We start from the raw sequence: 23,230 nt of genomic DNA, 5'->3' as shown, positions 1-23,230 counted from the left end.
AATGTGTGTGTGTGTGTGTGTGTGTGTGTGTGTGTGTGTGTGTGTGTGTGTAAGAGAGGGAGGGAGGGAGATGGGAGTCTGTGCTGACCCGAGGAGCAGGAGGGGGAAAGCATATACATATGGCAGTCATCAGGTATTCTCTTATGTCTGGTTTCAGCCATCTGCAGTAGGTCTTAGAATGTGTCCCCCATGATATGGGGGCCCTTCATATATGCACACATATGTGGGCATGAAAATTCATTGTAGTCAACAGAGAAGTAGAAGGGAAAGGTGGTAAGAAGGAAGGTAGATTAAGGGAAGCAATGATTAAAAGTTAAACAGATTTTTGAGGTCGAGACAAGATTAAAAATAGAGTGAAGGATAAATATAAGAGAAATAGGTTGAAGGGAAATGCACATTTAGCAATCTTAATGTAAACTTACCCATAAAATATAAAAGGATAGCTGAATAGATTAGGAATGATAATTCAACAATATGTTTATAAGAAATATAGTTGAGGGGGCAGATGGGTGGCTCAATGAATTGAGGGCTAGGCCTAGAGATGGGAGGTCCCGAGTTCAAATGTGACCTCATACACTTCTTAACTGTGTGACTCTAGGCAAGTCACTTAACTCCCTTTACCTAATCTTTACCACTCTTCTGCCTTGAAACCAATACACAGTATTGATTCTAAGACAGAAGGTAAGGGTTTAAAAAAAGAAAAGAAAAGAAATATAGTTGAAACAAAAAGACAGTTAAAATAAGGGACTGGAGCAGAATCTGTTATGCTTCAGCTGAAGGAAAAAAGGCAGGGGTAGCAATCATGATCTCAGATAAAGAAAAAGCAAAATTAAGAGATAATCAGGGAAACTACATTTTGCTAAAAGGGATAACAGTCAGTCAAGTAATATCAGTGCATTAAATGGAATAGCATCCAACTTCTTGAACGAAAAGTTAATTACAGGAGGAAATATATAATAGTGGGGGATCTCAGTTTGCCTCTTCTAAACTTATATAAATCTAACCATAAATTAAGATAGAAGTTAAGGAGATGAGTAGAATTTAGAAAAGTTAGTTGTGATAGACTTCTGGAGAATATTGAATGGGAATAGAAATGAATAAACCTTTTTCTCTGAGGTACATGGTAACTTCACAAAAATTGACCATTTATTAGGGCATAAAAACCTCATAAACAAACACAGAAAAGCAGAAATATTAAATGCACTCATTTTGGGCCATAATCCTACAAACATACCATTCAATAAAGGGCCTTGAAAGTGTAGCTTAAAAAATAACTGGAAACTAATTTGATCCCAAAGAATAAGCGGATTAGTATGTGCTGCTTCTGCCTGACGTTTTCTGTCTGTCAGTGAGAGGAGGCTGGGATGAGGTGCAGACTGGCCCTAGTGGCAAGTTAAGTGAAGACACTTCGAGCAGTGAATAAGCTTGGCATCAGGATGGCCGCTGTGGGGGCAACTGCTTGGGGTTGAAACCCAGCAGCCACAAAAATCTTGATAAGATTGCTGTGTCCTAGGATGATATCATCTTGAATAAGAAGGAAGAAAGAAAGCAGAATTTCCCAAAACCCAATTGAAGGCTTAAACAAACTGGTGCCTGGCAATTCAGAATGATAATAGCCAAATGGGGACTACCACAACAGACTGATTTTGGTAAAAAATGGTTTGAGCCAAAGAGCTTAGAAAAAGATGTTCTAATGCAGTTATCACTGACCTGCTTGGAAAGCAAATGAGTTTTTGTAAAGGAATTTAGCACTATCAGTCAACCACTTCTAAATGAGAACAACATACAGTGATATTTTCCAGTGTTAAAAAAGGAAGATAAGTCTTTGGGAGCAAAATGAAATGCAGAGGAAACCGATTCCAGTTCTTAGTAGGCCTAACCAGGTAAGCAGAAGAAATGACATCCCAGTCCATTTCATAAGGAGTCAGACTAAAATCAGCAAAAAAGACATTCTAGGCAACCTTTCTTTTCAGAAGCAGCCTAAAGATTCTGGCCCAGGAATAGCCAAGATAGTTGTTAGACAAACCATTGGCAAAGAGAACTTGTCAATGGCAAACTTCTACCACAAATGGAAGGATTTTGACTGTTATCCTTCAGTAATCTTGGAGCTGTTTATCAATAACTTCAGTAGCTCAGAGACCCCGATTATCTTGTACTCCTTTACCATTATTTCTGATGAAAAAATGAAAAAACCCTGAAGAGAAGATTCCTAAAGGAATTCCCTTACACCTGGACATAATTATTGTTGCTAAACAGACTGTAATGACTTGGAGTGAACAATTTGGAATCCTGAAGAAACAAAGAATTGCTTCTCATTCAGAACAAAGGAAGCTGTTTTGTAAATGGGATAGATCCTCTGTCTAAGGGGCATTTGATTAATAACTACTTGTTTGAAAAGTTGAGTTGGCAGAAGAAAGTGTGTCTCAGAAATTCCATGGAATTTTGTTTCAGTAATCACAAATCTAAAAAACTTACTGTTTCTACTTAAGAATTGTATGTGTGTGTGTTTGTGTGAACTCAAACCCTGAGATAATTCCAGGGAAATCCTAATATAGTCTTAAAGATATCCTGTTTTGTCTGACAGAAAATTCTGCATGGACTAATTGGATGATAAAGAGTGCAGTATTTCTCGTCTTCTCGCTGGGTTGGGGAGGGCGTGAAGAGAGGGAGAGAATTTGGAATTGAAAATAATTTTTTTAAAAATCATAGTTTTAACTTTGTTAAAATCATAAACTTAATGTGACTTATAATGAACATACATGGTGGTTAGAGAGCTAGCATTAGAGTTGGGAAGAAGGGATTTCAGGGTCCTGCTTTGACACATATTGTCTGGATCATATTTGGCAAGGTACCTGATTGCTCATTGTCCCAAACAGCTCTATAGGACTATAAGTTACAGAGGAGTCCCAAGTCAGCTTTGGTAGAGAAAGTTTCCTTACACCAATGCAATCACAGATGTGGACCACCAAAAAAAAAATCATAATATCTAATTTTTATAGAGCTTGAAGGGACCTCTGAGAACACTGAGCCAGCAACCTTAATTTACAAGTGGATGAAGTGGCAGCTGGAAGCACTGAGAATAGAGAGCAGGAGTCAGGAAGATCTAAGTTCAAATCATGCAGACAATTTCCAGCTGTGAGATTCTGTACAAGATACTTAATCTCTACCTCAGTTTCCTCTTAATAATAGCCCCAACTCCCAGGGTTCTGAGAATCAAATTAAATAGTAATTGTAAGGTGCTTAGTGAAGTAATGGCATGGGGTAAGCCCTGTGCGAATGTTAGTTGCTATTGTTAGAGATATTAAATTGGTTTTCTTAGGTTCTCATAGCTATTGTGTCAGAATTGGGATCTGAATCCAGGCCCTTCTGATTAAAGTACAATGATCTATCCTCCTACCCTGCTGCTTATCAAATGAATGATTATCAACTGAAAAAATAATAGCTAATTAAATTTGTAGTGTGTGGAAATTTATAAAATATGTCGTATCACATATGTGATATCATTTGATCTCCACAACAACCACGGGAGGTAGGTGCTTTTATTATAATGCCAATTTAATAGGTGAGAAAATAGGTAAGCAAAGTGAAGTACTGTATCCCATATACTGCCAAGTACCATGTATAGGAATAAAATAACCTAACAGCCCCTAAGTGCATAGAGCAGGCTTTTATTAGAATAGACTCAACTAAAGAGTTGAATACTTTTGTTCTCTGCCAGAGCTGTCTGGAGCTTCATTTTTTTTTGGCTTTGCTTTTCTTTAGTTGACATCAAATATATGCCATCCAGGGTCTGCTGATCCAATGCTACTTGCAGAATTCAGCTAAAAACAGAAGCCAAGTGAGTTATTGGCAAAGGAATTTGCAGTGACAAAATGAATCTCCTAAAGAATTATTTGTTTGACAGTAAATGGAAGAAACTATGGTTTAACAAAGGATGTTGGGCATCGACTGGAAGTCTAATCCTTAATTCTCTCACTAGCTTGCTATGGGATATTGGACAAATTTAATCTCTCTAGTTTATTGGAACTCTGCACTGAGAAATGCTAGTTCTAACTTGAACCCTGAAAATTGGGAGAAAAAAAAGAAAAACATAATTGTCCTAGAATAACTTAAATATTTATGAAACACCTAATAAATACAAGCTACTTTGCCAGATGTTGGAGATAATGAAATTAATCAAATGAAAAATGAAGAGAGACAATAAGAGTAGACCATCATTATTTGGGGAAGTTGGGGGAATGCCTCCAAGCCAGACCTTTTTGAGGATGCAGTATAAGTTGTGAAAGGAACTGACTGGCAAATAAAGACTGCCAATTGGTCTGTGTTGAGTTTCTCTGGAAGATTCTGACATTCAACAATGATATGGCAAAAAAAAACAAAACAAAAAACCCAAGTAGCTGAGGTCAACTTATAATTAAACTAAGTGAAGTAGTTCTCACATCTTACTGTGGGTTGGTCCTTTGATTAGATTTGGTTCCTTTCACACTCTTTTCATGATAGAAGTTTACAATAAAGATGTAAATATGGGAATGTCTTTTGATTGCCTGTATTTTAAAATTGAAGGTAAATGTCCATCACCGGTGTCCTTTTTGTATAGACGTGGCTAGCATATAAAAAGGCATTTTTAAATTTTGTTGTCCTCCCCACACTTGTTTTTTCTTGGCTGTATGGAGATGAGCATATGCTCTCGATTTATCATTTTGTATAGTTTGAGTGAAACTGATTCCTGAGCCTTGGAAAAAAACATTTTGGAACCTATTGGTATTTGTTGGCAAGTAATATGATGATAGAGTTTTCTAGCACTTAACAGTGGACAAGGGGCTTCTCTTATAACAGTCTGTAAGGGAAATGGTAGATACATTACTGTCCTCATTTTATATGTGAGAAATTGTGAGATTGTGAGAGTTTGATTGATTTAAGCTGGTAAGACTCCAAAGAAGGAATCTACTGGGGGCTTCTGGTTCTTAGTTCCACCCTCTTCACTATTCTACAGTGCCTCTTGAATTAATGAATTAATGTATAAGTATTGTGTGGCTGGTTGTTGATGTCTGTACCCTTCAATATGAATTTTTAATTTTTCCTGTAGGATTTCAGTCCTGACCCCACTTAGTCCTTGAAGAATGAGTGGGAGGACTGCTCCACACCTGAGACCTGTCTATGATACCATTTTAAGAATGCGATGTCACTTTGGAAGGGAAAGACTTTTCTCCAGCTCAATAGTGACCCTGTACACATGAATAGGAAGAAAAGTGACAGGAATTCCTAAGCAATTTAGAGACTGGGGAAGCTAGAAGAGACTAGGAAATAGAAGGTTGAAGAAATTTAAATAAACCTTCCTGAAAGTAAGGAGCCTAAAATTTGAATTTGACTTAAAATACTCATTGTATAATATTGTGTATTCTTGTGACTCATTGATGTCTTATCTTTCTAGACTCTGCTCTTTTGGGTGGGGCAAGGAATGTATGGCTCTTATTTAAACTTAATTCCCCCAGTAACTGACTGCCTAGGTATCTTCTGCCAGAAGGTATTTAGTAATGTTTTTCACAAATGAAGGAAGGTGCAAAGGAGAATGTCTAAGGAAGGAGTGTATAAAGGGCAATGTTTTGGTCTAAAATAAGCATTTAGTAGCAGTGTTGATGCTTATATGATTTTGTAGGCAAATGCTAGATTCTAGAGTTCCCATATTTTCTGCATTAGAAAATGTGAAGGATTGAAAGACTTTTCCTTCCTCCATTCTATTACTCCACCCTTCCAATTCAATTTGAATTATAATTCTTTGTTCATAAAATTTTTATATCATTAACTCATAGGATTCATAAATGGAAGAGACCTTGGAAATAAACTAATATATTTTCCTCATTTTACACATTAGGAAACTTAGGCCCAAGGAGGAACGCCCAAGATACTGCTATTATTTAGTAATGATTGAGAATTAGCAGTTAAGATAGTAGGTTAGTTTTACATTTCTTAATTTTTCTAGAGATATTTCCAGAGTTGTGATAATGATAACATTTTGATACTTTATCTGTAATTTCCATTCATTTTGATTCAGTTCAACAATTGCTAGTCCTTTCTGGAAATCATTTATTTTATATATATTGTGTTGTATTTTGAATTATTTTTGTAGATGATCCATTACCCTCCATCCCCCACCCCCTCCCTAGTTCCCTAAACTTCTTGAGCAAAGACTGGAGTAATTTTCTGTCTTTGTATCTTTGGCATTTAGTATCCTGCTTGGCATGTATTAGGCACTTTACTTGGGTTATTTGGGTGTCCCACATGTTTGCTAGAAAACTGGTTTACTTTCTCAGCCACATGCATTTTTAATTGTGTTTTTTACACCATTTAGAGAATAGATTTCGAGCTGGAAGGGACCTTAGATGTGTAAGAGGGAAATTTAGGTATTTTATAGATATATATTTAAAACGTGGCCGCCAGGAATCAACAGTTTTGATTGATTCCGTAATTAAATCAGTCCCAAGTCAGCATCGGGTTGAGGCAAGTTTACTTACAACTAGGAAGGTAAAAGTATAGGAATAAAGAGAAAGGGAGAGACTAGTCCAGGCCTGGACGAGAGAGAAGGTTAAAAAGTTAAATAAATGAAGCTGCAAGCTACAAGGCCCAGCAACCAGATAGGCTGGTGCCTGCTTAAGGCAGAGTTTGGAAGTGGCCCAGGTAGGCCCAGGAAGTCAGCCTAACTTACCCACGTGACAATACAGAGTGGAAGCTGCCTGAGGTCTCAGGAGCTCCTTCAGCACCAAGTTCAGAGGCGGAACTGCCCCAACAGGAAGCAACTAACTAACTTAAAGAGATCGAGCCTTTCCTCACTTCCTGTGGGTCCACCTCTAAATTCAAGCGGACAAATGGCAGTCTCTGCACTGATTTGGACTGCCCAAAGGGCCGTCCCTTGTACTTGATTTGTTACTTATTGTCACGTGTGGGTAACTCATCTCCCCTCCCCACTAAGGAAGGTGAGGAATTAACCTCATTTCTATGCCTAGGGTAAGTACGAATTTAACTATGAATGACTAGAGTTAATTCCATTTACACAGATGTCACCAAATGCAGTACTAGATGAGGAAACTGAAGTCTAGAAAGTTAAAGTGACTTCGTCATAGTTACAAGTAGTAAGTAGCAGAACTAGGATTTGAACCTGTAATGAAGTAATTTAGGGAGAGGTATTTCAATAACTAGGATTATCTAACTGACAAGAAATGGAGTCCTGAGAGAGAGTTTCTCTATCAATCTAACTGCAGTCAGGCTGACAGCCTTGATTGAAGATTAGAGAGAGAGAGCTGGGTATTGGGATTCTTGCAACTGGTCCAGGTTGCTTCTTTGATGGCTTCAGGATAACAGGAACCAACTCCTTGCATAGCCAATAATCCAAGAGATACCAGGTAGGGAAAAATGCCTGCAAACTGTCCACCAGAAACAGACACTATCCACTCCCCGGGGTTGTCTTGAGAGATGCTGTTTTCAAGCTTCTCCAATCCCAAAGATCCCAAGCTCATGGAGTCCCTGCTGGCTGGACCTCGGCTCTGAACCCCTCTCCCGCCAGCACTGACAGTTCCACTCCTCCCCCAGCTGCATTCCAACACCGAATGCTCAAAGCTGACAGCCGAGCTCCTATACATTTCTATTCTATTCCCTAAATTACTTCATTACAAACCCAGTCCTGCCTCTAAATTAAGCACTTCTCTCCATTGTGCCACTGTGTGTTTACTTGCATGAATACCACCATTGGTAGTATGATGCAGCCGAATTTCTCTTGTTATGCCTCTCTCCATTACCTTTTGAACCATTTATCATTTTATTTCATTTGATCTCTTCGTGTTTCATGATTCTTTGTACCAAAGAGAAGACCTTTTGTGGAAGGAAATAGTTTGGAATTATTTCCCATTGTCCTCCATCTGCCATTCCACTTTGATGTCAAGCCATTGTCCAATCTAAAACATTGATGGTTTGCCTTTTGACTGCATGTTTGGACATTCTGTACTTTTTAAAAATCCATGTTGTATTTCTATTGTGCCCAGTCATGCTCTTGAACTGCTGTGGTTTTCACTGAAGAAACTTTGTTCCTTGGCTTGACACTGTTGGTTCCATGTTACCAATAAATAGCAGCATTTGGACAGTACATCCATTAATGTGAAATCATTTGGTTGGACTTCATGTAGAATATCTCCTATGACCCTGGTAAATCCCTTAGGGCAGTGATGGGCAAACTACAGCCTGAGGGCCAGATGTCTGGCTGCTCTACTTTATTCCTAATCTGACAAATACAATGAGTAGGATACAATACAATGAAACTTCCAAAGAGTTGCCTTAGAAACAGTCGGACAGATGAGCATTTCCTTTCCTTTGGCCCCCTCTTTAAAAAGTTTGCCCATCACTGCCTTAGGGGAATCTTCATTTCATGGTTTTTATATAGATTTAATGTCAGTACTCAGTGGATCGTTGTAGAGTTCTCTTCAGTGTTTCATTAGTCATAAATAGGAGTCTTTTATTTTTATTTTTAAATTTTAAATCCTCACCTTCCATCTTGGAATCAATACTGTGTTGTGGTTCCAAGGCAGAAGAGTGGTAAGGGTGGGCAATGGGGGTTAAGTGACTTGCCCAGGGTCACACAACTAGGAAGTGTTTGAGGTCATATTTGAACCCAGGACCTCCTTTCTCTGAGCCTGGCTCTCAATCCACTGAACCACCCAGCTGCCCCCGAATAGGAGTCTTATAAAATGTTAGTATACGGGGATTGACACCAACAAGTAATACTTTTTGAAAATCATTAAGTAGTGAGACTTTGAGTGATTGAAGTGTATACTTTTTTAAATCAATTGTGCTAATTTTTTAATGTTGAACAACCCCTTAGCCAGTATTCAGGTCTCTTTGGAAATTTTAAAACTTGCTTATTCTTCTGGAGTAAGACCTAATTTATCCATGACAAGATAATAAATTATAGCAAAATTTGGCCTATTGCCACCAAATCATGGATTTATCCTTCAAATGGTAACTAAAATTTCATAACTTTTATGGCAAAGTATGTATGAAACAATCAAAAGTATGGTGGCTGATCTATCAGTAATAAATAGTTTTGTTACTGGCAGTTCAGATGAACTGATCTTTAAATCATAAATCATACCTGGGGGCTTAGATTCATAAACGGAATCCCAAAATTCCATGCTGTTTTGCCCAGATTGCCATGGAATTGTATCATGATCCTAGCAAAGTGCCCCATGAAAATCTTGAAAGCGATATATTGGAATTTGTAGCTAGTGTTGATGTACCCCTTATCCCTTATTTTTCTGTTGTGTCAAACTTCCTTCTTGCATGTTGGCAAACATGTATTCCTTGCTGCTTCATACACTTATAACCTTGTAGGCCCATGGCCCCTTAGTCATCCCGTTAGACTATGTTTACTTTCTGGGAAACTCTCCTGTGATCATCATGGCTCTATGAGCAGAGGATAATTCACCACAAGGTGCATGAATGTCTCTTTTACTAAGCATCAGGCAGGGCCCCAAGAGCTTTTCTTGAAATCTGTGCTAGCCTTGTTCTAGACCATGTTCCCTGGTAAGAACTGCACTGGCACAAACATATCTGAAGAGATGGTTAGGGAATTAATTATAAAAATGTTTCAGGAGTTTGGTACTTCAGTGGATACTTTCAATTGGTCTGGGGGCTTATCGCAGTGGTACAGATCACAACTCCATCAGGCTTTTTCATTCTTTGTCATTCTTAGCCATGTGTTTTCATAAATCCTCTGCCCAAGCCCTTCTCTGGTCTTTTTAATATCTTGGGGTAGAAGAGAACCTGTGCACCCTTGGGACTATCTGTGCTGTATCTCATTCTCAATATGTGATTTGTTCCCCCTTTCTAGTAATGTATCTTTCTTTCTCTTAAAAAAAACAAACTCTCATCTTTTGTCTTAGAATCAATATTAAGTATTGGGTCCAAGGCAGAAGAACAGTAAGGGATAGGCCGTTGGGGTCTAGTGACACATAGCTAGAAAATGTCTGAACCCATATTTGAACCCAAGACTTCCCATTTCCAGGCCTGGTACTCAGTCCACTGAGCCACCCACTGCCTTGTAATGTATCTTTTTGATAATTTTCTCTACTGCTACCTGTGTGCCATTCATCACTGATAAGATGAATCCCCATAACAATTCTTTTTTTTTTTTTTTTTATAAACCCTTACTTTCCGTCTTGGAGTCAATATTGTGTATTGGCTCCAAGGCAGAAGAGTGGTAAGGGTGGGCAATGGGGGTCAAGTGACTTGCCCAGGGTCACATAGCTGGGAAGTGTCTGAGGCCAGATTTGAACCTAGGACCTCCTATCTCTAGGCCTGGCTCTCAATCCACTGAGCTACCCAGCTGCCCCTCCCCATAACAATTCTAAAAGAATAGAAAAAATAATGGACACAGATACCTCCCAGAATAGGATGACAGAGATGTTAGGAATTACTAATTCCTAGTCTGCTTCCTCTTTTTTATTGGTAACCCACGGAAATTCTTCCTTGACCATACCTGCCCTTTGGAATATTTAGACACCTGATTATGAAGCACTGTCAGCAACTTCATTCTTGATTTCAGAAACATATCATACAGTGATTATAGCAAAACTGTTGTCCTATGAATTGGAACAGACTGCCATAGTCAGCTCTTTGGAGATGCTCAAGATCAGTTAAGACCTACAGTTGGCATTGACTTTATTAAGCACCATTCATTTCATGAAACACAGACCCCAAATCAATTCCTCGGGTTCTCTGAATGTACTTTTTTTTTTCTTAAATCCTTACCTTCTGTCTTGGAATTAATACTGTGTATTGGTTCTAAGGCAGAAGAGGGGTAAGGGCTAGATATTGGAGTTTAAGTGACTTGCCCAGGGTCACACAGCTAGGGACTGTCTGAAGTTAGATTTGAACCCAGGATCCTGGCTCTACCCACTGGACCACCTAACTGCCCCTCTGTGAATATACTCTTTTAATAGTTCTGTGGATGACAGATTAGAAATGTGATAGTGTCTGGCCCTTTCTTTCTTTCATTGTTATGCTCCATCCATACAAACAAGGCATGTCTAGTATTCCCACTAATTGTGGGAAGAAATTAATGAGGAAAGTTACAAAATAATATGTGAAATTTTTTTCTCAGTAAAATCTAATATGGCATCACCAGACATATAGAAATTTTAGTGATAAAATGGTAATAAAGAAAGAAATGGAGAGTTAAACAACCTGCTTTTCTTAGATCTCAGGTTCGTAGGATTTAGAAATGGAAGTTTCCTTAAAGATCACCTTGTCCAAGTTCCCCTCTCTTTATAGTCAAAAATGGTAACAGGAAGATGTGACTTGCCCAAGGTCATAGAGCTTAGATTGATTTGAGGCTGGCCATAGATACTCAGGACAGTATTATTCTAAAAAGGGATCCATAGACTTCACCAAACTATCTGCTTAAGAGGTTCAGGACACCAAAAAGGTGAGGCTTCCCTGCACTAGATTATTGCTGTTTAGATTGGTAACTAGGGAAAGCTTGTTCTACATAAGAGATGCTTCATAAGTGGCCTGGTGGTAATAGCTTCATTTAAACAGTGTTTTTACTATTGAAAAACCCCTCTGCACACATGCACACACATACACAACTTTATGATGCACTCTTGTGTAGATAGAATCCACTCCCCAAGCAGAAACAGGGGAATGGTGTATACAGAGACAGATACACTGTGGTACAATCGAACATAACGGACTTCTCTACTAGCAGCAATGTAAGGATCCAGAGCAAGGCTGAGGGACTGATGAGAAAGAAAACTAGCCACATTCAGAGGAAGAACTGTGGGAGGAGAAACACAGAAGAAAAACAACTGCTTGTTAACATAGTTCAATGGGGATATGACTGGGGATGTAGACTCTAAAAGATCACCCTAATGCAACTATCAATAATATGGAAATAAATCTTGATCAATGATACATGTAAAACCAGTGGACTTGTGTGTTGACTATGGGGGTGTGGGGGCTTGGGGAGAGGAAAAGAACATGAATCATGTAGCCATGAGAAAATATTCTAAAAACAAACAAACAAACAAACAAAAAAAAGAATCTATTCCCCAGGCTCATCCTCCCCAAGTTCGTTCTACCCCGCATCGCATTTTTGTGTGTGTACGTTGCTTGATGGAGGGGGACAATAAGAAAAAGGTGCGGTGCAGGACACGGAGTGCTCTCTCTTGGTGGATACTTCAGTGGAACACGGTTGGGAGTGGGAGCTCTGGTGTCTCCTGTGTTTGAGAGGGCTTTTGCAATTTTGGGTGACTTGACAGGCTTCGGATTTGGGCTTCCTGATTCAGCTTAGGGTATTTTAGCTAGGCAATATTTTCTGTCTCCTTCCTACATTTCCCTCTTTTTACTTTATCTCCATTTTGATTAAAACTTAATAGTTCGGCCTCAGACACTTCCCAGCTGTGTGACCCTGGGCAAGTCACTTGACCCCCATTGCCTACCCTTACCACTGTTCTGCCTTGGAACCAACACTCAGTATTGACTCCAAGATGGAAGGTGAGGGTTTAAAAAAAAAAAAAAACTTAATTGTTAAGAGCTAGTAACAGACTCGTGACTTAAGAGTTAATTTCATAAATGGCAACCACAACAATTTCTAAAAATTAATATAACAATATTTTACTTTCATTATTACACTTTACACACATATAACACACTCAGATATGATATACACCTACATGCATGGACACACTACATACATACTCTACGCACACAGGCATACATACACACCTTTTATCTGTATAGACACTATACATAGGTATACACACCATATCTCTGCCTCCATGTACCCTGCTTACATATGCTCCACATGTGTACGTCCATATGCTCTGTACACATACACCGTTACATATTATACTTTCTACCCACGCACCTACAAGAGTGCATACTCTTACATTTTTGTATTCTGCATACAAGGGAAAAGTGTTTTTTTTAAGTTCTGGTATTAGTGGGGGTATCATTAAGGCACCCTAACCTTGTTTTTCCCTTTTTTCTTTCTTTTTAGGCCTCATTGCTCCGATGTCAGAGTACCTTAGTAATAGCAGAGCATACGAATGATGCGCTTGCATCCATTACATTAAATACTGTTACCGCAGCCACGCGGCTTGGCGGGGAAGTGTCCTGTTTAGTGGCTGGAACGAAATGTGACAAGGTGAGAAACTTGGAGAGTCAGCCAGAGCAAGCAGCTTCTTTATTCAGAGGCAGAACATGGCTTGCAGAAGGAGAGCCACCAAGAATTATGCCAAGGGCCATATCCTAAATTGACTTCTGATTCTTATGAAATGGCCAGGGGCAAAGCTAATGCTCTTGCGAGTATAAATGATTACAAGACCAAAAGAAGCTCTCATGAAGCGTTTAGTCCTCTGAAATGAGGATGGAATGGATTCATTGTATTCGTTACTTAGGTCAGTTTTTCCAGGTAAAGAGTCAGAGTAATAGTGGACTCCTTATAAGCCAGTCCTTTAAGATTGGTGGATAATTGTTTGGTAATTGTTTTGGACTCCACAGAATGGTCTCTTTGTACAGAGAATTGTGTTTGTTCATTTTAATCTGTATGAAGAGAGGAATTCCATTGACATGAGTGCTTCTTTTACTGAAGGTATCAAGGACTATTCATCTCTAGCTTAATTCATTTAGATGTTCTGTAATAGCACCTTTGGAAGGCTTGCTCACTGGAGCCTTATTTAAGTGGCCTTCCAGCTCTGTGTTAGAATATGAAGCAGTAGCATCATTCACGGCTGGCAACTGCCTACTCTGGTGGTTTGCACTTGGTGACTTGGACTCCCCTCTCCAGGCAGAGCAAAATGAGCAGCTTAGAGGTGGGAGCACAAAGCAGAGAGAGCATGGTATTCTTTGAAAGGTAAAGAAATGGGAGAAGGACCAAGAAACCCTACCTGAATTCATGTTCTTGTAAAGGATGTCTTAAACAACATTTCTAACAAGTCTGTTGGAATTCAATACTCATTAAAGAATGGACTAATGATTTATAGACATTTTTTTTTTTACTAGACATTAGATTTGGGACTTGTCTTGGAAGCATTGAATGACAGCAGGGGAAAGGGCCCAGGATATGGAGGAAGGAGCTGGGTTTGGATCCTGGCTCTGCCTCTCTAATACACATATGACCCTGAAACACTCTGAGTCAAAAGAGAGATTAAGACAAAATGACCTATAAGGTCTATTTGGTCTCTAACTCTGATTTTTTTTGACTCCTAGACTATAAAATATGGATGAAACCTTAGTGATCATGAAGCCTTACACACGCATTTGCAGGATAAGGAAACTACGACCTGGTACCTTTAATGTATATATGAAAAGTGCTGTTTGAACTGAAATTATTTGGGCTTTACACGTTATAGCACTTAATAAAGGTTTCTTCAGTCAGTGTTTTGCCCAAGATTTCACATCAAGTGACTAGCCTCTCATGCAGACACCAACTGACCTCATGATGGGCTCTTTCCATGACACTCTACTGATTTGATTTTTAGAGACAGTTAATATAAGCCATGGTACATAATTACATGATGAACTACTACTTCAGCTTTGGGATATAGAATTACTGGTTTTTTTTGGCCACTGTATTGTTTCCTAATTATTCAAAGGTAGATAGGAACATTGATTGAGAGCTAGAAGGTATCTCAGAAGGTCATCTAGTCCAAACTCCTCATTTCTGACCTCAAGAGGGAAAGTGACTTACCAAGGTCATATAAGCAATTGATCCAGAACTTAGACCTACATCCTCCAACTACAAGTATAGTTCTTTTTTCCAGTATACCAAACATATCAAATTAATTCCTAAATATTGCTTTCCATGAGGTCCAATAGGAAAGCAATTTACAACAAAATATTTAGAGAAGCATTTGTTGTCTGACTTGCTAATAATATTGTTCTTTGAAAAAGTGAGGATTGCTTCTGAAATTAGTCTCAAGCCTCTGAATTAAATGTGACATGATATTTACTGTTACAAAGAAATATTCTTTATTTGAAATATGAATTCTTCTAATAATAGTTCCCTTTTATAAAGTATTCTTTATTTGCATAAGACTTGTCTTATAACACCCTTGTGAAGTAGGACATGTGTACTACAGGATTAGGCTCATGTGGCAGATGGGGGAATTGAGGCTCTAAGAGTTAACAACTTTCCCAGGGCCACATTGGCCAGAATGTAGAATCTTTTGTTCTTCACACTATAAAATGCTGCCTTAATGAAAGAGATTGTTCAGAGATCCCTAAGCAATGCTTTATCTTCCTAGGTTTGTATTTGTAGTAATGATTCTGTTGACATAATTGTGGACTCCGACTTTAAGGTGGATTATTAAAGCAAATGTGGATTGTTTTGTTTTAATTACAGGTGGCCCAAGATCTGTGCAAAGTGACTGGTGTAGCCAAGGTCCTGGTGGCTCAGCATGATATGTTCAAAGGACTCCTTCCAGGTGAGGTTTTCCTGTGGACTAGACAAGCCTGTTACAGTCTGCTTTTCACTGGGAAACAATTAGAAGATCCAAATTATAATGGAATGTATGAATGAATATGAGTATTCTGAAGCTTGTCACTTATGTTTTATTTGCAGAGGAACTGACACCATTGATTTTGGCAGCTCAGAAGCAGTTCAATTATACGCACATCTGTGCTGGAGCATCTGCCTTTGGGAAGGTAAGGAGAAAATGGAAAGTGGAGATTTAGCTATAGCCATTTGGAAGGTTTATTTCCCATTATGTGTATTTGATTCAGCCAGACATTTATACCATGCTTTGTTTTATGTAACCAATCCTGATTGTCTGACATCTCATAATAACCATGCTAAAGAATTGCTTTCTACAGCTTTTGTTACTGTTTCTGTTTGAAATCCCAGACTAGGCTTTAAAAATCGGTTACAAAAAGCACCTTCCAGGCAGACACAAGTTACCCTCTTTGATAAAACTGCTAAAGGTGATTTTATTTGAGTTTAGGCTGATCAAAAGATTCAGAGTATTGGTAATAGAATATGAAGCCTTCCACCTCTAACTAAGTGTTGTATTTATATTTTTCTCTAGCCATTAGTGATTGTAGGCAACTGCCGTTTTGTGTATAAGCCTGCTTCTGTTCATAGCACTCTTGACAACATCCATAGCACTTCCCCAAGTGTCACCTTTTATTATTCATCCAATAATCTTGGGAAGTAGATAGTGCAGTTTTTATTAATCCCATTTCACAGATGAGCATTTAGACTGGATGGGTTAAATGGCTCTCCAAGTGGCCACGTGGCCTCAGATGACACAGCACAAACTCATACTCTGATCCTCTCTTTTTTCTGCAACTTGACGCTGTCATCTCAGGCTCTAGCATCCCTTAGTAGTGGTTCATAGAGAGAAAACAATTGAGCTCTTTCCTGTTTACTGCTGATTTCTCTTTCAAGGTCTTTGGTGACTGGGCTCATGGCAGAAGACCTTGTTTTATTGCCTGTGTGAATTATATTGTCGGGCAGTAAGCATTTATTAAGTAGCTCCTATGTACTAGGGCCTGAGCTTTGTCCTGAATATACAAAAAGAACCCAAAGGCAGTCCCTGCCCTCCAGGAACTAATGAGGAGCCGTGTCCAAATAAGATGTGGCGTAGAGAGGACAGAATGGAGATAGTCATAGAGGGAATGGTTAGTCAGTCATCACTGGGAGCATCCCTCCTGCTTCGGGGGAGGTTCGTGTTTGTCAAAAAGTTAGTCAGAAGGCAACAGCATAGCACTACGGCAGCTAATGGGAAACAGGGTAGAAAAACAGATTGCTAGTAACATAAATGACTGCATCCTTGTGCTAATTGTTTCCCTCAGTTTGTTTAATTAGAAATTGTTGGCCAAGGAGATTTAGAGAATTGGGGTTAGGAAACCTGAGTTTGATTCCCAGCTTTGCAACGTAGTGCTTTGTAAACACGCGTAAACATGTGCAGTGCCTCTGAGCCATGTTCCTTCATCTAGAAAATGGGATATTATTTTCATGAGCTATTTCACAGGAAAGCACTTTCCAGATTTCTAAGTGCTAATGAGATGTAAATTGTAATATTTTGAAAGAAATCATGGTTTCATAGAAAGAGGACTGGAAATAGAGTCTAGCGGAGTCCATAGACTGTATTCAGATTCCTGCTCTGGCATATACTACCCCCTTGGTGGCTTTCAACTTCGGTTTCCTCATCTGTAACATGGAGACAATGTTTGTACTCCCAACTTTTAGGAAAGTGCTTTGATGAGTTCTGATTCATCCATTTATGAATCCAGCATTTATTGAGCACCTTCTGTGTCAGAGAGGGATACACAGATGAGATGTAGACCTTGGTCCCAAGGGGATGTGATCAGTTAGTTACAAGAGGAATACAAACCTCTTGAAAGTCTTTGCAAAGATGCTCAGCCGGGCTGTTTTCAGAGTTTCCCCCACAGTAAACGCAAAATGGTTCCATGCAGATTGACTGACCCCACTTAGAACATTCTGTACCTGGGAATGCTGGACTTGGCTCAAAGGTACCGGGAGAACAAGGGGCCCCTCACTGACTCTAGGCTGTGACTTGCCAAATCCTAAGGCTTGGATCAGCAACCTTCCTTGGAGATCATCTTGCTCATTCTGTTTCTCTTACAGATGAAGAAAGTGAGCTTTATGTGTGCAAAGTTGCTTTCTCCAGGTTATCCAGGTTGTAAGGGTCAAGGGTAGAATTCACATTTGGTTCCTCTGTCTTCCCACTGGGCCATTGTCATGAAAAGGGAGGAAGTCATTGCTTGGGAAGAAAAAGGCTCCTTTCTAAAAAAATATGTGTAGACATGCAGGCATACATGTGTGCATGTGCATGCACACACACACACACACACACCCCAAGTCTTTTTTTTTTTTAAAACCTTAACTTCTGTGTATTGGCTCCTTGGTGGAAGAGTGGTAAGGGTGGGCAATGGGGGTCAAGTGACTTGCCCAGGGTCACCCAGCTGGGAAGTGTCTGAAGCCGGATTTGAACCCAGGACCTCCTGTCTCTAGGCCTGACTCTCAATCCACTGAACTACCCAGCTGCCCCCTACAACAAGTCTTAAGAATTTAAAGGACCCTCATGCCACCTGATTCAACCTAGACCTGAACAAAAATTCCCCCTGCCTTTGCTTGAAGACCTCTTCTCAAGGCAGTCCCTTCCACTTTTGGATACTCTCATTGTTAGGAAGCTTTTCTGTATATGAGGCTCATTTGCTGCCTCAGAAACTAACAAGAACAAGTTTGTCCCTGATAGGCTTGCAGATACTTGAAGACAGATTTCTTGTGTTCGTTGAACTTATACTTTCCAGGCTAAATAGCCTGACTTTCTTTTACTTCTCTCTTTATGGCCTGACCTTGGAGCTCCTTGCTGTCCTGACTGGAGGCTAGATCTGAATTCAGGACTCCTAATGACAGTGAGATAGGGTGAGGGCTTCAGAACTAGCACCAGTCTGTCCTATACCCTCTTTGAAAATAGCCTTGGGTCTTATTTCCTTTTTGGCTGCCATTTAGTAATATGAAGACCTTCAGAGAGGCTGCTTTGGAGCTATCCTCATGTCTTGATGCGAAGAGACTTTATTAGACTAAGAAAAGAAGTGGGAGAGAGGGAGGAGAAGAGGAAAGAGAACAAGAGAAGATAAGGATGATGGAGAGGAGGAGGGAAGGGGTAAGAAAGGCAGGGCCTAGGTGGAAGAAAGAAAGCTTTGAGAACCCTGAATATTTTGACAGGCTGAGCTCAGGCTGTATTCATTCATCTAGAGTAGGGTTCAGCAACCTTTTTGGCCATGAAAGCCATAAACACCACATTTTTTAAAATGTAATTTCGTGAGAGCCGTACAGTGCTCACAGTGCCGCTCCTATAACAGCGCCTGAAAAAAAATTGACTTTATGGCTCCTGCAGAAAGAGCCTTATCTGGCCCTCCAAAGAGCCAGATATGGCTCGAGAGCCATACGTTGCCGACCCCTGCTCTAGAGCTTTTAACTTGGTGTGGTGAAGCTGTAGGTCTGATCTACATCTGAAAGGAAAACAGTTCCTGCCTTCAAGGACCTTAGAGCCTAGTTGCCATACATCTCTGTTTCTGTCTTTCTGCTGCCTCTGTGGCTTCCCTTCCCCCCTGCAAAATAGAAATAGTTCATCTGTGTGAAAGGGATGCAGGGCAACAGTCTAATCAGTCAGAGGTTGAGGTTAGCCAGAGAAAATTCCTGAAGAAGGTAAGAGCTTAGAGGAAGGTGACCATATTTAGTCCTGAAGTGGAGACATGGACCCCCAGGAGCAGAAGGTTGTGCTTTTTCTGTGTAGTGCTTCATCAAATACTAAGTGCTTTCACACACTAGCTCTCTGGAGTTTTATAACAGTTTGGTGAGGTAGGCCAAATAGGTGGTATTATCCTCGTTTTACAGATGAGGAAACCGAGGACTGAGGCTTCATTACGTTTAAGTGCCTTGTCAAGGTCACATAATCAGCTAGAGGCACAACTTAATTTAGACGTGATAGTCTTTAAAGTATTCTTACCTCCCACAGATAAATTGAAGGTCTCCTGAATCCCTACCATGAATTACCTTTTATTTCTGTATAATTCTTTTATTCATTAAGCTAAAAACATTGAAGACCTTTAAAGAAAAATCTTGAGGCAACTCTTTGCCTCCTCATCTGATAGTAAAAGAGAATTTTTAATTCATTTTAATTAATTAATTATAACTAAAAGACCATCAAACAATTTTATGTTTATGTGTACCCAGATGGAACTTTTCACTATTTGAGAATTTAACTGGTCTCTGAAATTTGTTTTTCAAACTTTTCTTATCTTAGTTTAGCAACACATAACTGTCCATTTGGTGAACAAGAGGCATCTTGATGCATTTTAAAACTACCAAAGCAAATCTCATGCCTCATAATTCAGTATATTGAATTAAGGGGTTTACTTACTGTAAGACCCATAAAATTCATAATGTTGTTACAGTAATGGCCAGCACTCGTTTAACCACAGAAGCCCCTTGAGTCGGGTTGTTCTAAGGCTCTCAAATGTCCAACAAGCGCACAAAACCAAAATATTCATGATAAAAACTCAAATGATGAATGTTTTTTAAAGCCATTTTCATGGCAGTAATAGCCATTTGTGAATCTTATTTTATCTTTAGAACCTTTTGCCCAGAGTAGCAGCCAAACTTGATGTTGCCCCGATTTCTGACATCATTCAAATCAAGTCACCAGATACATTTGTGAGAACTATTTATGCAGGTGAGCATCATGAACAGATATTTGGTCAATATCCTCATTCTTTTTCAAGTTCAAAAGCAGAAATTAACTTGAGAAATTATACCAAAACCCAAATACATGGATGTTTTTAAATGGGCCATTGTGTAGGTTTCTTTGGGGAATTGTGTGCTTTTTGGATCTGCAAAAAGCAAAACATGAACTGGGGCTTTGAAAGTTACTTCCTGTGTCTGGCATGGAGGTGAGTCCAGGTTCTTGAAGGTTCTGCCCCAAGAGTGGAAGTGATGGTGGGGCCTCTGAGCTGGAGAGGCTTCGAGGACAGACCTGGGATTGATTTCTGTATGTCTGCCATCCAAGGACCAGCCAAGGTAAGGCCAAGTGGCTTATCCCTGGAATGGGCTGTAATCTTTGGGCACTGCCTTTCCCTATTCTTTCCTGGTGGTGGTTATCAGTAGACTTGTTTATGTTCACCTATCACCTGTAACAATCAGAGAAACTCAACCCCAGCAAAGAGCTTTCTGATCCAAAAATATGACTTACTTTTTTAAAAAATTAACTTTTCTCTTACCTCTTTGAGAATGATAATATCCTGGTTTCCTTTGGAGGCTTGATTTCATTCCTGTTTGCTTTCTAGTAGCAAACTGGAGCCTGTGTCTCACCTGGTCATGTGCTTACTTACCCTTGTGACAACATTGGTGTTCCTCGTCTTTCTACTTTAATATGCACCTAATCTGTAGTTTCTTTTATGTATTTTTCTTCCTCCCCTGAAACCTCCATCTTACTAGAGAGCTTAGTAATTTGATGGGTCATCCCCCTTCTCCCTGCCCTGAAATATATTGTCTACTTAGGTGATGAACCTTTCTGTGGCCGAGCCTCAATCTGTGCATTCTGTTACTTGGCTTACTCCCTTTCTAGCCATTCTAGCTCAGTAGCATCATCTAGAGCTTGGCTCCTTGTTGTAGCCTGGGAGCCAAGGACCATCTCCTTGCCATGATGAAGTGTCCCCTGCCTGCTGATACACCGACTTCAGGGTGAAAGAGCAGATGACCTATAAGCAGAGAAACCTACCCTTACCTGTTTTTCACTTGTTCCGTGGCGCAGCCAGTGCTGCTCTTAGGAGCCCAAGAGCATTGTCCCCAAGTCTGTATGAGTGAGCTTTTTTGTTCTAGTGAGAAGCAGTTGGGGGAGCAGGTACCCCTGGAGCAGCACCCCAGCCTGGGCCCTATGTCTTCTGCCTTTCACCTGGCCACCTCCCTTTCAGGGACAGTGCATCTTTATAGGTGGGAAGAACCAACACGGCGTTTGGAATGAAATTAGGGCCAGGATGGCATTGTCTCTTTGTCATCTCTGCCCATACTTCTCAAGCTCCCGTTTCCATTTAGAATTTCATTTCAGTATCTCTTGTGTTGATTGATCCGTCTCTCGATATATTCTGGTCTCTTGTGGTGCAGTTAGAGCACTGGACTCTTTGTTCTTCTGATTCAAGTTGTGAGTCTCCTTACAAATGGTCAGTTCTCAAAACTTGGGCCTTTCATCTTCAGGAATGCTCAAGGGAAATGTTAGTCATCAGTTAGTACCTTCTTAATGGGATCTGGTTAATCCATAGGAAGCCTCTCAGGAGCTTTAAAAAGGGAGAACCTGAGCATATCTTGGATTTCACCTTGTTTCTATGATCATGTATTTCTCTTCTTTTAGTACATAGTGTGGTCATTAGAAATGTGTTGTAGTTTGTTGTCAACTTATGGGTTACATGATCTTTATCCATTTAGAAAGCCAGCTATCTATAATCCTTGTGGTGGAAAGCCTACCCTGAGTATTTTCCTGTTTTGTCCCCTGAGACATAAATTTTTTTTTAAAGCCCTTACCATCCGTCTTAGAATCAATACTAAACATCAATTCCAAGGCAGAAGAGTGGTAAGGCCTAGGCAGTTGGGGTTAGGTGACTTGGCCAGAGTCATACAGCTAGGAAGGTGTCTGAGGCCAAATTTGAATCCAGGGCCTCCCATCTCCAGGCCTGGCTTTCTAATCACTGAGCCACCTAGCTAGCCCCCTTCCCCCAAGACATAGTTTCTGAGCCTTACTAGTAGTGCTTGACACCCTCTTGTACTATTTATTAGCTTTAAGAGAATTTCTTTGTAGATGTGAATTCTGCTTGTTTTAGGGAATGCCATATGTACCGTGAAGTGTGAGGAGAAAGTCAAGGTGTTCTCCGTTCGGGGGACTGCATTTGAAGCGGCAGCCACGAGTGGGGGGAGCGCCACTACAGAGAATGGTAGGTGTTGGGTTTTTATTTGATGGGTTTCAGCCAGGGCAGACACAAATGAGAGATTGTGTTGGGATCAGAGGTGGCCTCCCATTCGATTGTTACAGGCACTTCCTTCATGTCTTGGAAAGCTTATCCAAGTGGCCTTTTTAGATAAATGTTACATATATGAATAATAAGCATTACTTATCTACTACCCAAGGTAGTTTTGGCCTGGGGGAGGTGGGATGAGATCCAAGTTTGAGTGAGTAGAAGGAGGTGGGAGAAGGAAGTGCCCTCAGTCTTTTGTATCGATATTAGGTCGCCTTTCTCTCTCCATTTATTAATCATTTCTATCATGCGTAGGACATTCATTATGCTAGAACAATGTGACCTGAAACTCAACAAAAATCCCATTGAGTACCCATTAATCTTCAGTTTTGTCAGGAGATGGTGTGTGTACATTTCTCTCATTAAAGTAACTTAGGCACAGCTCCTGCAAGGTAACTTCACACACTATCATTTAGCAGGACTTTTGCCAATACATTATCCTGAGACCCCGCTATGAATGGAAATTGGGAAACCATGATAGGACATTGCTCAGCCCTTTGAAATATTTCTGTAGAGCTGGTATTGTTTTTCCCATCATTCAGGAGCCCACCGATGACAGTAGGCTGCCATAAGCTAGGATAGTCAGAGCTTTTCGTACGGATACACATATACACACATAAGCAAGTTGTTGTTTGTTTTCATGTGAGCA

General features: G+C 39.9%; 1 protein-coding gene across 1 annotated transcript in view; it reads left to right on the top strand.

The window, feature by feature from the left end:
* ETFA (electron transfer flavoprotein subunit alpha) overlaps positions 1-23,230 on the top strand; it is a 75,357-nt gene that overhangs the window by 16,086 nt on the left and 36,041 nt on the right. Inside the window, exons 2-6 of the mRNA XM_044659169.1 lie at positions 13,046-13,192; positions 15,392-15,473; positions 15,611-15,693; positions 20,153-20,252; positions 22,390-22,500. Coding sequence (XP_044515104.1) covers positions 13,046-13,192; positions 15,392-15,473; positions 15,611-15,693; positions 20,153-20,252; positions 22,390-22,500 — 523 coding nt within the window. The remainder of the gene's footprint in view (positions 1-13,045; positions 13,193-15,391; positions 15,474-15,610; positions 15,694-20,152; positions 20,253-22,389; positions 22,501-23,230) is intronic.

Source organism: Gracilinanus agilis, chromosome 2 (genome assembly GCF_016433145.1).
Source record: "Gracilinanus agilis isolate LMUSP501 chromosome 2, AgileGrace, whole genome shotgun sequence".
Lineage (NCBI taxonomy): Eukaryota > Metazoa > Chordata > Mammalia > Didelphimorphia > Didelphidae > Gracilinanus > Gracilinanus agilis.
This window is presented reverse-complemented; position numbering and strand designations above follow the sequence as displayed.